Source organism: Balaenoptera acutorostrata, chromosome 1 (genome assembly GCF_949987535.1).
Source record: "Balaenoptera acutorostrata chromosome 1, mBalAcu1.1, whole genome shotgun sequence".
Taxonomy (NCBI): Eukaryota; Metazoa; Chordata; class Mammalia; order Artiodactyla; family Balaenopteridae; genus Balaenoptera; species Balaenoptera acutorostrata.
In genome coordinates, this window is record NC_080064.1 from 183,744,307 (window position 1) to 183,762,548 (window position 18,242).

The window sequence follows — 18,242 nt, forward strand, 5'->3', positions numbered from 1 at the left end:
AGGTCTATGTTATGATTCATTTTTTTGCATGTGGATAGCCAGTTGTTCCAGCACCATTTGTTGAAAAGTGCCATTGATTTTTGAATATTGATGTTGTATCATGTTACCCTGCTAAATTAACTTATTATGTCTTGTAGGTTTTTTGGGGGAGCGAATTCTTTAGAAATTTGTACATAGATGATCATGTAGTCCATGAACATCAACAATTTCACTTTCTTTCCATTTATATGCTTCTAATTTCTTTTTCTTGTTTTGAGGACTTGATAGAACCTCCAGTTAAATGCCAAATAGAAATACTGGGAACAGACATCCTTGCCTCATTTCTGATCACAAAGGCAACCTTCAGCATTTCCCTACTAAGTATAATATTAGCTGTAGGTTTTATGTAGATGCCCTCCATGGGGTTAAGAAAGTTCCCCTCTATTTCTATTTTGTTTAGAGGTTTTTTTGTTTTTGTTTTTGTTTTTAAATCACAAGTAGGTATGGATTTTGTCAAATGCTTTTTATGCTTCTATTGAGATGATCAGATAATTTTTGTCCTTTATTTTATTGATATGATATGTTAAATTAATTGATTTCCAGAGAATAAATCTTTAATTCCAGAGATAAATGCTAATTACTTGTAGTAACTAATTCTTTTTAAATCTTTAGATATAGTTCTGGCTTGTTAATATTTTATTAAGATATTTTTATATGTCTGTTCATGGGGGATGTTGGTCTGTAGTTTTATGTTCTGTAACTATGTTTCTGTAGATTTGCTATCAGGGTAATACTGGCCTGATAAATAAAATGTTGGGAAATACTCATTCTTCCTCTGTTTTTTGAAAGAGTTCTATTGGATTTGTATCATTTTTTTCCTTATATGTTTGACAGAATTCACCAGTGAAACACCTGGACTTGGATTTTCTTTGTGGGATTTTAAATTACTAATTGTATTTCTTAGTATAGGTCAAGTTAGATTTTATATTTTTAGCCAGTTTTTATAATTTGTGTCTTTCTAAAAATTCTTAGTTTCCTGAGGTATGAAGCTTGGATAATTGATATTAGATTTTTTTCCATTGTATGCATTTTTATATATGCATTTCTTTTAATATATGCATTTAATATACTGTACATTTCCCTCTAAACACTGCTTTTGCTGCATCATACAAATTTTGATAAATTTTATTTTCATTTTCATTTAGTTCAAAATACTTTAAAATTTCTCTTGAGACTTCTTTTTTGGTGCATGTGTTATTAGAAGCATGTTGTTTAATCTCCAGATATTTATGGATTTTTAACTTATTTTTCTGTTATTGATTTCCAGTTTAGTTCTATTGTAGGATGAGAATATACTTTCAATGATTTTTACACTTTAATATTTTTAAGGTGGATTTTAGGGCCCATTATGTGGTCCATCTTGAATGTTTCATGTGAACTTGAGAAGAATGTGTATTAGGTGGAATAGTCTATAAAAGTCAGTTAGATGAGTTTGGTTCAGTGTTTTTCAGGTCAGCTGTATCCTTACTGATTTTCTGGCTGCTGAATCTCTCAATTACTGAAACGGTGGTGTAGAATTCTCCAATTTTAATAGGATTTATCTATTTTTTTGTTGCACTTCTATCATGTTTTGCTTCAAATATTTTGATGTTCTGTTTTTAGGTGCATTCTATTCTTGAGCTTTGGCCACTTTTTCATTCTGTAATGTTCCTTTTTTTTCCCTGATAATTTTTCCAGTTTTGAGGTCTGAAATGAATATAGCTACTCCAGCTTTCTTTTGGTTTGTTAGCATAGTATATTTTTCTCAGCCCTTTATTCTTACCGTATCTTTTTATTTAAGTTGGGTTTCTTATAGATCACATATTGGTGGGTCTTGTTCTTTTATCCATTCCATCAGTTTCTGTCTCTTAATTACTGAATTTTGGCCATTCACATTTAAGGTAATGATTGATATACCTAGAAGTGGAAATGTGGGCCACATGTTAACTCTATGTTTAAACTTTTGAGGAACAGCCAGACTGTTTTCCAAAGTAGCTGTTTCATTTTCATTCTCACCAATATGTATAAAGGTTCCAATTTCTCCACATCCTCACCGACACTAATTATCTGTCTTTTTACTTATAACCATTGTAATGGTGTGAAGTGTTCTCTCACTGTGGTTTTGATTTGCATTTTCCTGATGACTAATTATGTCAAGCATCTTTTCATGTGCTTATTGGCTCTTTGGGTATGGTCTTTGAAGAAATATCTGTTCAAGTAGTTTTATCATTTTTAATGGGTTATTTGTCTTTATTACTGAGCTGTAATTGTTTTTTATATGTTCTAAGTACAAGTCCTTTATCAGCTATATGATTTGCAAATGTTTTCTCCCATTCTGCAAGTTGTCTTTAAATTTTCTTGACAGTGTCATTTGAAGCACAGTAGTTTTTAATTTTGATGAAGTCCAATTTATCTGTTTTTTCATTTGTTGCTCATGCATTTATGTCATATCTATGAAACCACTGCCAAATACAAGGTTATGAAGATAAGCAAACCCTTATGTTTGTTGCTAACAGTTTTATAGTTTTAGCTCTTACACTTAGGTCTTTGATCCATTTTGAATTAATTTCTATATATGGTGCTAGTTAAGGCTCCAGGTTCATTCTTTTAAATGTGGCTATCCAGTTGTCCCACCAGTATCTGTTTAAAAAAATATTCTTTCCTTAATAATTGGCAATCTTGTTGAAAATTGGTTTACCATACTCTGATGACTTTTAATCTATATTTTAGCGCTATTTTACTAGTGACTGCTCTAAGAATTAGACTATACATCTTTGTCTGCCACAGATTACTTCAGGTTTGTACAGACTTAATTCTAGTAAAATATAACAACTATGCTCTGATGTAGCTCCTTTTCCTTCCCCATTTTTGTGCTATGATTGTGTGTGCATGCATGTGTGTGTGTGCATGTGGGTATATATGTATGTTACACTAATATAATTGTTTTAAGCAATAGTAGGCTTTTAAAATGATTTGACAGAAGAAAGTGGAATATGAATACAGAACACACATACACTGTCTTTAATATTTATCCACATAATTTACCCACATATTTACCATTTCTGGTGTTTTCCCTACCTTCCCATGATTCAATTTACTCTCTTTATCATTTCCTTTTAGCCTGGTGGATTGCTTTGGTGTTTCTGTCTGTATCCATTATTTCTAGTTTTCATAGGGCTAGACTGCTAACAATGAATTCTCTTAGATTTTTTTTTTAAATTATTTGAGAATACCTTTATTTAACTTTTACTTTTGATGAGTAATTTTTTCTAGATATAGAGTTCTTGGTACCAACTATTCTTTTTTCTTTTGGGACTTTAAAAATGTCATTCTACTACCTTCTGGCCTCCTTTGTTTCTGTAAACCTTTAATTGTATTTCCCTTCAACTGTGTTATGAGTTGTTTTTCTCTTACTGCTTTCAAGAGTTTGTCTTTTTCTTTCACCAGTTTGACTACACTATGTCTAGGTCTGAATCACTTTGTGTGTATCCTACTTGAATTCATTATGCTTTTTGGAATTGGAGATAAGTGTTTTACATTGAATTTGGACAGTTTGAGCCAATATTTCTTCAAATGTTTTTTTCTCCTTTCTCTGTCTTTTCTCTCCTTTGTGGTTCCCATTACACATATGTTGATGCACTGTACGTATGGCATTTACTCACAGGTCTCTGAGGCTGTTTTCACTTTTGTTAAATTTTCTTCTCTGTTCTTTGGGTTAGATAAATAATATTGTTGTATATTTAAGTTCCGTCTGTTGCTTTATATCAAGTTTACTGATTCTTCTTTCATTTCAAATCTGCCATTGAGCCCTTTCTAGAGAAGTTTCCATTTTAGTTATTATACTGTTCAGCTCTGGTTTTGGTGTTTTTATACATTCTCTATTGAAATTCCCTTTTTGTTGAAACACAATTATCATATTTTTCTTTAATTTTTAGAACACACTTATAATAGTTTCTTTGGCTTTCAGAGGTAGGCATTATCATCTTCTTACTATAAATAAGAAAAGGGTCAGAGCATCCAATTGAAATTTGACTGCAATCATACAATTACCAAAGTTCCCAAGCTGGGATGTAATCCAAAACTGATGGATGTAGTCACAATATTATACTTTCCTTCCTTAAAAGAGAGTCTTATACAAAGACCATTCTTGGCAATTTTGATTAATGAGTGTATGACCATTTTCTCAGAATCCTACTTTCAGCACATAAAAGTGGGTTCAAGTTATCTCATGCCCAGGATTTCAAAATATTTATTCTTAGAGTGGTATTGAACTATCTAAACCTTCAGGTCTTTGAAAATTCTCATTTAAATGTCAAACAAGCACTATTCATTCACACTGTGAAGTCAGACAAGATTGTGGTTAGAGGTGGTCATAAAAAGTAATCAACTTTAAACATTTGAAAGAACCTATGTGTGTATATATGTGTATGATTGTGTTTGTTGTCAAGGAGATTTTCACGTAATGCAAATCATTTTCTACATCCTTTGACATGGGACTGAAACATCTATCTCTCTTTCAATCATCCCAAAAGTATTTCGCCATCTTAGAAAATAGTTTGATGGTCAGTTTTGATTGCTCTAACTCTGAAATCTATTGTGTTCCTGAGAGCATGCAGAGTTTTAGATGTAATCACTAATATTCACTAAAAATATTAAATTGCCGTGGATTACAAGGCTCTTTGAGAGTGCTGTAGATGAGACAGTTTATGAATCTTTGAAGTTCCACTAAGAATAACAGGATTTAGAGTCCTAAATTAAAATTCACTGAAAGATCAAATGTCTGTCAGTATTCAACCAACCAAAGTGACCATAGCAAAATATGGCAAATCGTTGAATTCAAAGATATAAGGTGCTGTTTGGAAATAATTCTCTTTTCATGTGTCATTTTGAGATTGTTATTACTCACTGTCCTATATCTAAATAGGCATATGGACAGTTAGAATTTTAACATAACAATGAAAATCCCCTCCAAAAAAGGATAAATAAAAGGGGAAGAGTGAGAATGTATCGAGGTTGAATATTTTTCTTGAAAAATGTGACATCAATATTATCTACCATAGGTTTAGAGACATTGTCTTTAGAAAGCTTATGCATAAGATATGGAATTTTATATATTTCAAATTCAGTGCTCTTGATATACTTTCTTAACATGCTATTGTTGGATTATATCATGTCTTTAAAATGGAGTATATCACTCATGAGTACTGATGAATTAGTAATAGCTCTTAGTTGAAAGTCTTTGCCTGGTGTGTTAGGATAACTTCACATTACTACTCCATACTTCTCACTCTGTTCTGTTCCCCAAGATTCTGTATGTTCTGTGTCAGCAGGCTCTCTTGCCCCCTGACTTTTGGTTGGCTTCAGCTACAAGTAGGAACCTTCTAGTCATCTGGAGGAGGGCTGGCAGAAAGGGAAGTCAGAACATTTAATCCCCAGCTCCCTGTCTCAGTATAAGAGTGGCCTTGAGCTGGCTCTGTCCTTCAATGAGTGGTCAGATGATGCTCTTCACACATCCCTTTCTGTCCCTGAGTGCTGTGCCCCTTCAAGCTAGGGATAATGTGTGAGAAAAAGTTAACATAGCAGGCCTGAATGCTTGTCTTTAGAAAGACCTGCTTACAAAGTTGGCCTTTGGCTGGCATCTGGGACTTGGATTTTGTGACGGCTCCCACCATCCTCAGAATTGTTAAGAAGGGCTCACTGTCTCTTAAATTTTGTACAGATTACATGGTTTATGCTTGTTAGGCTGCAACCCACAGGAAATACTGGCCTCCATTTCCCCAGTTTTGAGACCAAAGAAGGAGTCTGGAGTCCATGACAGAGACATGAATGATTTAATGGATGGGAGAGCTTACATGTCTGAAGCAAGGTCCTGGAGTGACACCCCACCATATGCAGGGGACATCGGGCAGGACATGACTGTAGGCTTCACTGAGGGGTGGGAGGGATTGCCACTTATAGGGGGAATTACCTCTGGCTGGCTCTTCGCTTACCAAGGAAACCAGCAGTGGGCCACGCCCTTCACTGCCTCTGATAAGAGCAATCATTAGCTGGGACCTGGGGCAAGTATGTAGGAAGGTCAGTCCTGTGAGTAGGTTGTAGGTGAAGCAGGCACTGGTTGAGCAGGGGATGTACAGAGATCAAGAGAACAGCCCTCTTGAGTGGCCTGACCATACAATGCTTAACACCTGCTTTCTTTCTGGGAGTTTGGAATTTTGGTGTGAGCCAGGCAGAGGCTGCCTACATGAACAGCCCCCAGTATAAACACTGGGAACTGAGTTTCTAACGAACTTCTCTGGTTGGCAACATTTCACATATGTTTTTATATGTTGCTAGGGGAATTAAGCCCATCCTCTGTGACTCGAAGCTTGTGCCTGGTTTCCCCCAGACTTTACCCATGTACGTTTTCCCTTTTTTGATTGTACTCTGTATCCTTTTGCTGTAATAAATCTTACCCATTAGTAGGACTATATGATGAGTGAATGAATTTCTAGTGAATCATTGAGCCTGGGATTGGTCTTGACCCATGACGTAAGTAGTAAAAGAGCTCTGCTATTACCATACCCCAGAGTACTGCTCCATGTCTTTTGATTCCTTTACATTCTGCCCACCCTTTTGAAAATAGTTTATTAAGCTCTTTTTTTTTTTAATTAATTAATTAATTAATTTTTGGCTGTGTTGGGTCTTCGTTTCTGTGCGAGGGCTTTCTCTAGTTGTGGCAAGCGGGGGCCACTCTTCATCGCGGTGCGCGGGCCTCTCACTATCGCGGCCTCTCTTGTTGCGGAGCACAGACTCCAGACGCGCAGGCTCAGTAGTTGTGGCTTACGGGCCTAGTTGCTCCGTGGCATGTGGGATCTTCCCAGACCAGGGCTCGAACCCTTGTCCCCTGCATTAGCAGGCAGATTCTCAACCACTGCGCCACCAGGGAAGCCCAAGCTCTTTATTAAATCACTTGAGTGTGCACTTTCTTTTCTTCTGAAACATTGACTATCGCCTAGTGACTGCAGATATTTCATATAATAATATTGATAATTGATTGATTCATGATCGATTCATGATTTAAAATTTTTTCTCAACAGAAAGATTAATGGTTTACAAAATAAGTTAACACAGCAAACTCTGCCCTCGTCATTTTATTCAGTGAGAAAGTCCGATTAGATTATGCTTCTCTAAATGGATGGAGGGTTATGCATCTTAAACCAGCAGGGGGTAAATAAACTGGTGGTTGATTGCCCTTAAAATATAGTTAGACATTGTTTTTCTCCTTTACCTTTATATATTCTGGGGGAAAAAATGTAGACTGATCCTCCAAAATAGGGAGACTACGAAAAATATAGTGATAAGAAACAATGTGTTCATAGTATATATTTATACTATAAAAAATATCACTAAAATAGTGAGATGAATGCTCTCATGTGCCTGATGGAAGCAAACGTATTATCTCTAACAATCACAGCATTTTTAATTTATTTTTTATTTTTTGTGCTATACAGCAGGTTCGTATTAGTTATCTATTTTGTATATATTAGTGTATATATGTCAATCCCAATCTCCCAATTCATCCCCCCTGCCCTGCTTTCCCCCTTTGGTGTCCATATGTTTGTTCTCTACAACTGAATCACAGCACTTTTTAAACTGAAGTATAGTTGATTTACAATGTTTTGTTAGTATCAGGTGTACAGCAAAGTGCTTCAGTTATATACATATATTTATATATATTCTTTTTCAGATTTTTTTCAATTATAGATTATTACAAGGTATTGAATATAGTTCCCTGTGCTAAACAGTAGGTCCTTGTTGTTTATCTATTTTATGTATAGTAGTGTGTATCTTTTAATCCCAAACTCCTAATTTATCCCTTCTCCCCCTTCCCCCCCCCCACACCAATTTCCCCTTTGGTAACCATAAGTTTGTTTTCTATATTACAACCACAGCATTTTTAACAGGTGTTATAAACAATCATAGCAACTCTAACAGGTGCTTGGTGTTCACGTAGTACATTTAATTTGTTTCTTGCTAATATTTAGACTATTTAACATCCTTAGCATCCACAGCTATTTGTATCACCAGCTATTATTCTTCTTTTACACTATGCTCTGTGAAGCAAGATGAAGCATTGTGCTTAATGGAATGGAAAACTTCCTTTTAAAAAATCAAAAAATTACACGACTTATTTCAAGTTTAAACACAATTTATGTGTATCAACTTTTAAATTAATTAAGTAGAAAATATATATTATGCATCCTTGGATAGTTTCTCAGAAAAATTCAAAGAAAGAGGTGGAGAGTTAGAGAAATACTGTATGTTTTCATTTATATGCAGAATCTAAAAAAAATGAACAAATAAAACAAAACAGAAACAGACTCACAGATACAGAGAACAAACTAATGGTTGCCAGAGGGGAGGTGGGGAATGGGTGAAATAGGCGAAGGGGATTAAGAAGTACAAACTTCCAGTTACAGAATAAATAAGTCACGGGGATGTAGTGTACAGCACAGGGAATATAGTTAATAATGCTGTAATAACCCTGTATGGTGCATTATCTATACAAGTATCAAATCACTATGTTATACACCTGAAATGAATATAATATTGTAAGTCAACTGTACTTTAGTATAAAAGAAGTGCTTATGTAAACTTTTGTGGTTTTTTCCCCCAACCATATTTATGTCAGCTGCATTGACCTACAAATGTATTTTATGTTTATAGATAAAAAGCTTTGTTTTAGAGAACTCATGATGTATACCCTTTGTTTATTAATGTCTTGGTAAACCACATGTCTTCTTGATAAAGTAATCCTGAATCAAAAAGACCTCTTTGCTGGATATCTTACTTCAGTTTACTTGTGTCCTTATTGATTGCCTTTGCTGATACATGCTCTCTCCATTGTAATTTAGCTCCATCCCAGCAACCTCCACCCAGAGGAAAAGTTCAAAATTCTTCTGCTATCAGTCTTTCCTGGAGTCCACCTGATTCTCCAAATGCCCACTGGCTCACTTACAGTTTATTCAGGGATGGTTTTGAAATCTACACAATTGAAGATCAATACCCATACGGTGAGTTTCAAGGTTTGGTGATGGAAAGATATAATATTCTGAAAATTGATACATTAGTTAAGTTCTTTGACATTGAGGAGACATGTTGTTGTCTAGCATGGAGTGTTTCAGCAGAGAGAATTACAAATCTCACTAGTAATTAAAGAAACGCAGTGAAAATGAGATGCTTATTGTTTGATAAGACATGAATGCTTATCAAAGCCTCAAAGATGAAAAAAAATTACCCTTTCCAGGATTAATGAGGATATGGAGGAGCTAGAACTTACATAAACTGCTGGGCTATCTGTGAGGGTTCATTGGTATGACTTTTCATGTGGGATAACTTGTTAAAATATACGAGAAACCTTACCCTTTTGCAAACCATTTGACTCAGCAAACCTAATTTAGAAAATGTATCTCAAATGAATAGTCATAAAGGGACACCAAATCACAAAATATGTCCAAACGTGCACTATTTGTAATTGCAAAATATTGGAAAAAGTCAGACATTCAAAAAACTTTCAGTAAATTATGGTACATGACATAATAGAATCTGGTGCATTATTCAGTAAATTGTAGAATATGGTCACCTATAAAGTGCTATCTTAGTTTACTTATTAATGAACGGGAAATGTCCATGAAGTACTGTTTAAGGTAACTAAAAGATATTAAAATAATCTATGAATTATATTTTAATTTAAAATATATAAAAATACTGGAAGACTTACAACAAACTGGTCTCTCATTTTTCTGGGTGTAAGGATTATAGAAAATTTATCAAATATTTCTATTATAAGGGGTTCACATTTTAAATTCTCAGGTTGAAAAATGGACTTTTCAGAAAGGGAAATCAGAGTACTAACATTCAAGCAAATAGTATAATTTTATGCATACATTGCCATTTCCACAGAGGTAAAACCCAGCAACGTGGAACTAAACTGAGAGAAGAAGGATGTGGACAAACCATGAAGACTATCTTTGCACCTGTAACTATTATGAAGATTTTGAAGGAGCTTGTAGAAATCAAACTATTTAGACCCATTATCTTTAAAAAGATTTACTCAGATGTTTTAGATAATTTTTCCCTAAAGACAGAGGGAAAACTTGGAAATTTTCTTCCAGCTCTGTCTTCTCTGATGTTTGCTTTGGTCATGTTTAGCTACAAACTAGTTTAAGAAACTAGTTTAAGAAACATTGGAACAGTGATTCCAATTCAGGTTTCCATGTTGTTCTCTTTGTTTAAGACCCAGTTTTCCAAATTCTAGTTTAACATGATAAATTAATTAGAAAAGTGTATAAAGCTTTGTAAAAACACTGAAGTTCCATAATCTTTCTGAAAATGATTAGGAAGGTGCCTTGTTTTGACATATTGATTGGCATTACAACTTTTGCATAGCATACAGTTTTATTTTGTATATATTACAGTAGGTTACATTTTGCACCCAGTTCTGTATGACTTATGTTATTACATTCAGTACTTTGTGTTAACTCTAAATGTCTCTTCAGTACTCCTAGTCTTCTTTGAAGTTAATGGAAACTCTGAACTTTATAATGCAGATTGCAAAGGGAAAGGAACATCTGTCTACATCTGCTATGTTGGCAAAGCATCCTAAAAACCTGCTACTAGAATGTTTATTTTCTTCCAAATATCAGCATGATCCAGGTGTCCTGAAACTTAAGTTTTTGTGATAGAAGAAGAGAGAGTTATTAAAATATTGAAAGTGATTTTGAAGATGACACTATTACTGGTTGAATTATTTCTTAAGTTGTATATTAGGGTCACTCTATTTTCCATATAGGTTAATTCAATAGTAAAATTAAACCTCAATTATACCCTTCAACCCAGAGGCATGTTTTACGTAGTAACATACAGTGATCTATTTTATAGAACATTACATGTGAGTACAACACTCTGGCTCTTTTTCATGATTGCACTAATATAGAATCCAAATAACAGTTTCTTACATAATAAATGTGTGCTCGTTCACTAATCAGAAATTTATATAATCCTATTAAACAGGTATTATTTCTTAAATCCTTATTTTTCATTAAAAAAATGCCACTTCTGGCATTTCTTGACAATCACTATAATTAATGATATGCAAATTATCTGCATGATGGCATTTGAACAGTAAGAACAATTGGTTAATGCTGTCAGAATTTTGTATCATTCTAATAATACCCTCATGTTTATTAGTCTATTTCCAGTGTGTGGATAGCATGTGTAATATGAAGAGGAAACAGTACTTATATCCAGTCGGATGAACACAAATCTTTGGGTTAAATAAAGGCATTTGGAATTATAGGTGGAGAATCATTGAACTTTTCAAAGAAAATTAATAGTGTGTCTTCCAAGCAAGTTTGACCATTTGGTTGAGACCATTATAGAATTCCTTGTTAGAATAAAACTTTTCCTAGCTGGCCTGATGCACTAAAGGATTCTCCAGGGCAGTAGTTTCCAACCTAAGATCATAACACACCGGTATTTTCATTTTTAGAGCTTGCAAATTATTTGTTCTTAGTAATACCTGCTAATAATGATGGAATAATTTTAAAGTTTATAAATAACTTTTTAAAAGGAAGTTGAGGTATAGTCAGTGGTTTCCCTAGGTAACATTTCACTCATTTTGCATCCTAATTAGTTTTCAAAAGTAGAAGAGAAAGGCGTAAGTTAGCACAGTGGGGATTGTACATAATCAGCACCTAATATTATCTCCCCTGCAGCCACGATTAGGGTTGCCAATAGGTATTTTATGTGTTATAGGGGTGAAGAGAACAGCTATTGTAGGAAATAACACACTTTTGATAGTATTGAAGTTTTAAGGGGTAGTCAGTAAATCATATTATTTTTTCCTACTTGAGTTTGAAGCTAAAGGGGAACTAGACATAAGGATTCCATCTATAAGATGGAAATGAAAAATAAAAATCATCATCATTATTAATAGAAGCCAGATTGGAGAATATACCTTTTCTCCTGCAGGAAGACAGATTAGAAAAGAAATCAGTGGGCTGAGGATGCTTTGCTTTTTTTTCCTCCCAAATTCACAATCAGTTAAATCTTTCCTCCTTCGGGTCACCATGAGTGGGGAGATAGTCCTTAAATGTTACTCCAGGGAAATGCTTTCACAGGGACACTAGAGGAAGATTATTTCTACGTGTGACCATTGCTTACGTCACTAGGGACATTAGCATAGTTTAAGATGAGAATTTTAGACAACATTGTATCTTAGTGAACTCTGGGATTTCACTTCTACCTTTAATGTCATTATCATTTATTACTCCATACCACATCAAAGGATCAATGTAACAAGCGTAAGGTTGTTCAGTTACCTCTGAGAGAAATAAACCTAAAAAACCAGAAAATATAAGCAGGGGATAAGAATGAAAACAGAATAGATGAAAATCAATGTTTTTTATTATAAGGCTCTTAATACTATTTCCTAGAAAAAAAAATATGTATATGAAGAATCATTCATTCATTCAGTTACACTTTGTTCACTGCTTACTGCAGACCAGGAAGGGTACCAGCCACTAGAAATACCAGGATGGAAGGAACAGTTCTCATTATTGAAAAGAGATATAGATAAATATACCAAGATTACAAAGTAATATATTAAATATTGTACCAGAATAGACTTGAGTATTAAGAAATATTTTTAGAATATTTCTGAGTATCCTATAAGTGGAGGAGGGGTAAAAAGCAACCATGCCTGTGAGGGCAGAGATAGTGATTGAGAACCATTGAAAGTTCCACAGAAACAGGTGATGTGAGGTGAATTAACCAGATACCACAGTAGAGGAAGACTCACTCTCATGGAAGAAATTGTACAAGACAAGGCATGAAGGTGTGTGAGAAAATAAGGTTAATTCAGGCAACTTGCACAGTTCCGTGAGGCTCTGGTGGGTGGTACTTTAGGGGGAATGCCACACACGGGGGCTGGGGTCAACCAATATTGTGACCCAGTGCATCTCTAAAGAGGAATTTCATGATGTTCTTGTAAAATAATTTCTCTGAACACCTGATTTTGATTTGAATTTGTATAACTTTTTATTATAAAAGTGGTATATCCAATTAAGAAAATTTAAAGGAAAAAAAATTAAAGCATCACAATTCCAGCATTCTAGTGCAAAAACGAATTTCATTTTGGAAAATTTCTGGGAAAATATGTACTTCAGTTTATTTTGCATAATAATCAAGTCTATGCAGTATTACATTTCATATTTTTTCTCATGTTGCTGTATGGTCTTCATCACTATTGTTTTAAATAACTATATAATATTAGAATCCTATTAATGTAATATTAGACTAATATAACTCATTAAGAAATTCAACTTTAATTTACTTAAACATTTCCTATTATAAATAACACATCAGTCATTTTATATGCTTCCCAAGGAAATGTTTCCCAAGAATATGGCTAAAGATCATGGTCTCATAAAAGATTTTTTAGTATATACTTGTACAAGTTATCAATTTGTTGCCTCTCCGTTTCAAACCTTGGCTTCATTGCCTGCTTTGTGGTAATGGAGCTGGAACCTGTAAACATCTCCCCTTTACTAGCCTGTATGATGTTGCACTCTATCAGTAGAGGGTGTTGGAGGGATCCTGCAGGAGGTGGAGGTTTCTTTTCCTGGTTCTGGTGTGCACCCCTCTCTGGAGATCACTCAACAAGTGATGTTCAGCCATACACAGTTGCCAAGCTACCCTTGGGCAGCTTTTCCCCAGGACCCCAAAGGGCAGCTTTCCCAAGCTCTGGCCCCATAAGAGTGAGTTCTACAAGATGCACCCCAGAAGACAGTGCACGGCAGTCCCAGTAAATTCTTCTGATGTCCAGGTGGCATCTTCCCCTAGTACTGCAGACGGTGGCTTTCCAGTGAGTTCCATGGTGCAGCCTCTCATCATGGGCAGCTTTCCTTGGCACTCTGCCAGTAAGTTTTTTCTCTGTAAGTTCTGTGGTAGAGCACCTGAGGTGCTAGAGGCCAGGTTCCAAGGGAGTTCTGCCTTCATGGAACCTCAGCGAACTTCACCATCAAGTGGGCCAAGGTTGCACCCTGTCCAACAAAGTCTGATCTCATCCCAGGTCTCATCTCTTCCAGGTCTGTTCCTTCCCTAGGCGCTCTGCTTCAGCCCTGGGGGTAGTGACTTTTCCCTGTCTCTGTCTCTTCTCTTCCTGCATTCTTTAGAGGTTTCTGGTCCCCTAAGTAAGTAAAACCCTTTTGTAATCAATCATTCTTTGTATTCAGCTTTCCTTGTTCAGATTACTCTGTGCTTTCTGTGACCTGATTGGACTCTAGTCTGATATTCAACATATTTTCATGAAGAATTTGAAATGACATATGTAACAGAATGTCAAAATAACCCTTCACTCAGATGGTCACTGTCTTAGTCTGTTTAGGCTGCTATAACAAAATACCACAGGCTGACTGGCTTCTAAACTACAGAAATTTATTTCTCAATGTTCTGGAGGCTAGAAGTCCAAGGTCAGGGTACCAGCATGGTTGGGTTCTGATGACGGCCCTCTTCGGGGTTGCAGTCTGCCAACTTCTCGCTGTGTCCTCACGTGGTGAAAGGGATGAGGGATTTTTCTGGGGCCTCTTTTGCAAGGGTACTAATCCCATGTGTGGACTCTACCCTCATGATGTCATCATTTTTCAAAGTCCCCCCACCTCCTAATACCATCACCTTGGGCATTAGGTTTCTAGCATATGAATTTGGGGGAGGATACAACGTTCAACCTATAGAGTTCACTCTTGTTCAGTCTTCAATTATTCCCTTTCCCCCACCATCGTGAATGCATTCGGGGGAAGGACAGTTTCCCCTGGCCCTTTGCTTCTGCAGAAATGTCAGAGGATGCTGGCTCATTTGAGATGTAATGCTCTTGCCACGCTCATGGCATCAACGACCAATGCATAACGCTCGGGAACACGTGTTCATCCTCATCTTGTTTAGGTCTTCGTGAACACCCTGCTATCTCAGCCTCCCCTGGGCTCTTGCTATTGCTGGGAGCTCGCTGAAATTTGTTTCCCACGTTTGCCATCCAACCTTTGGCCCGCCCAAGCCTGGAGGGTCACCTTGTCCCAGTCACGGAAGGTCCCATAGCACACTTGCTGGATCTCAACACGGCATCCTCGTTACTCTGGAAACCATGCAATCCTGTGGAGTAAAACCGTACGCTAGATGCTTAACTATTTTTCTTTAAGCACTTAAATATTGCTGCATCTGCCTACTGATATAGGGTACCCGCTGCATCATGGGCCTCTCCTCACCCTTCCCCCGCACATGGTCCCAGGAGGGAGTGGGTGGCGGCCGCACTGGCATTTGTATGTTTCACAATCCTGACTTACACTCTCTGTCCCTTTCCCTTAGAGAATGGAAAGTTCCAGGCATATGCCTGATCATGTCCACTCCCCGTCATTTTTTTTCTTTTACCTCCTTTTTCTACCTCCTTCTCTCTCCTCAAATCCTTCATGTCTAGTATTGTGTGAATTCTCCATTGCTGATAACAAATTGTCTCTACAACATAGCAGCTTAAAGCAACAATCATTATTTATAGTTTCACAGTTTCCATGGGTTGGAAATTCAGAAGAGGCTCTAGTCAAGATGTTGGCTAGGTGACAGACCTGGCCTGTGGCAGTAGTTTGCCAACCCTTGGTCTAGTGTATCAGTGTCTAAAAAACAATCTGATTACTATAAGAAACCTAGTTATTTCTGTTTCAGAGAATTTGCAAGGACTCTCTTATACCTTCTATAAAAAGGATGCTGTATCATATAAAGAACAAAACAAAAGCTTAAGCTTCTAAATATGCATCATTCCAAAAGGCACTTTTCTTATATTGTACTGCACAATAAAAGTAACCAGTATTTGCTTCATCTCAATTTTTAAAAATATGAACCATACTTGTATTCAAAAGAGTGGATTGGTGTAGTTTAATGTAGTTATGTTATATAACAGAAAAATAATTAGAAATGTTTCCTTGCCAATTTGTGGAATGTAACTCTTTTCTTCTTTTTTTTTTTAAACTTCAGATATTCAGTACTTCTTAGACACTGCACTGTCGCCATATACCTCCTATTCCTATTACCTCGAGACCAGCAGCTTGCGTGGTTCAACAAGGAGTGCAGCTGTCACCTACAGGACAAAACCAGGGGCCCCAGAGGGAAGCCTGAACTTAAGTTATATCAGTCCTATTAGCTCAGACTCTGTGACACTTACCTGGGCTGTACCTTCAAATCGTTCTGGTCCTATCGAGAAATATATTTTGTCCTGTGCTCCTCTAGATGGCATCCAGCCTTGTGTTCCCTATGAAGGTCCTGAAACCACCGCTACCATCTGGAATCTGGTTCCATTCACCAAATACCGTTTTGCTGTACAGGCGTGTACTAGTGGGGGTTGTTTACACAGCACCCCTCTGGCAGTGACCACGGCCCAGGCACCTCCCCAAAGGCTGGGTCCACCCGAGGTGCGGAAGATCAGTTCCACAGAGCTTCATGTAGAATGGGCTCCACCGATGGAACCAAATGGTAGGAATTCAAGGCCTAGATTTCCCATTCTTGGGTAAAACATGAAGGAGAATCTGGGTATTTGGAATTGTGCAATAAGATTCTGACAACCATTTTCATTTTTATAACTGCATGATGTCGTAATTGGGAAACAATTTCTAAAGATATACTATTTGTCCTGGTTAGTAGAATAAGTATATTTCTTTAATCTAATAACAAATTCCACTCATTTAAATTGCCCCCTAGAAGGCTAATATTATCTTTGCTCTTAGTGACATCTGCCATAACACAAATGATGTTTCTAATTTGAAACTCACTTAGGAAATGCATTATATTTGACTGTGTCACAAGTTAGGGCACCCATAAGCAGTAAATTTTCTTTTAAGCAAGAAAAAGATATGAAATAGTACAAAAAATATGTATATAGGCTAGCTGACTCCATTAAGTTAATTTTGGGGCTTATATAATTGAACCCTTGGTTATACAGGCCAGCACACATTCATAGATTTTTAGTAATTTAATATCATGTACGTATTATAACAAAAGCTTTTTTCTTAGGATTTTTAAGTTACTTGATAAAACTAGGTGGAAATGAACTGTAATATTCTAATATTTATGTAAACAAGGCTTACATTAAGCAGATAATCAAATTAAAATTCCCAAATTTGAAACTATACAAATTGAAGGTACAGTGATCAAATTTCCAAAAAGAGATAGCCATTCTTAGTAGAAATTATGACCAATCATCCTGAAAAATATTGAATGTACCTATCATAAATTATAGTTATTTTGTGTTTGTACACTTTTGTGCTCAGTTTTCATTTTCCATGAATATGCTTTACAGTAATATTTCATGCATCTATGTAGCTATCAACTTCTAGTTTGTTTTTTTTTATAAGTACCTATCATGTAGATTACCAAGAAAATAGACAGGTAATTGAGTCAGAAGAACAAGGAAAGCCAGGACTCTTCACATAACCTAACATCACCCCACCCCTAAAATAGCCCATTTGTCTAATAAGTCCTCTTTGTTCACCATTTTACTTTTCTAGGCATGATTATAAGATATGAACTATACATGAAAAGACTGAGATCTAATGGAGAAACCAGGTCAGCAGAAAGTCGAGTTTTTCAGAGCAGTGGCTGGCTCAGTCCTTACCCACTTGCAGAATCAGCCAATGAAAATGCATTAGAACCTCCCCAATCAACCACAATCATCACTGGCTTGGAGCCGTACACCAAGTACAAGTTTAGAGTCTTAGCTGTGAACATGGCTGGGAGTGTGTCTTCTGCCTGGACCACAGGAAGAACGGGAGAATCAGGTGAAGACTAATGCTTTGAACTCTACTTTGGAAACTCCTGAATGAAAATATTGCCTCAAATTAAAGTCAACAGCACTAAATACATTTGAAAAGCAAGAGCTGTACATTTATATAAACCAAGGAAATATTGAATGCATAGATTGGTTTCATAGATAACTCAAGGTCACAAAGTTCTTGCAGTAAGTTCTAGGGAAAAAATAATGTTTTAGTTGTTACTTCAAGGGGCAAAAATGACTTAACTGTAGTTATAGTCTTTTGGAAGTGTTTGTCAAAAATAGCAATTGGTTTCCAGTCCTGAAGTGGGATGGCCATATGTCCCATCTTGCTCCAAATTCAGTACAATTTATGTTCAGTGAAAGAGAAAACTGT

The 18,242-nt window shown here is 36.1% G+C and overlaps 1 protein-coding gene across 1 annotated transcript in view; it reads left to right on the forward strand.

Annotated features, from left to right (window-relative positions):
• USH2A (usherin) overlaps positions 1-18,242 on the forward strand; it is an 800,956-nt gene that overhangs the window by 203,143 nt on the left and 579,571 nt on the right. Inside the window, exons 15-17 of the mRNA XM_057531465.1 lie at positions 8,913-9,071; positions 16,078-16,572; positions 17,604-17,873. Of these exons, the coding sequence (XP_057387448.1) occupies positions 8,913-9,071; positions 16,078-16,572; positions 17,604-17,873 (924 nt within the window). The remainder of the gene's footprint in view (positions 1-8,912; positions 9,072-16,077; positions 16,573-17,603; positions 17,874-18,242) is intronic.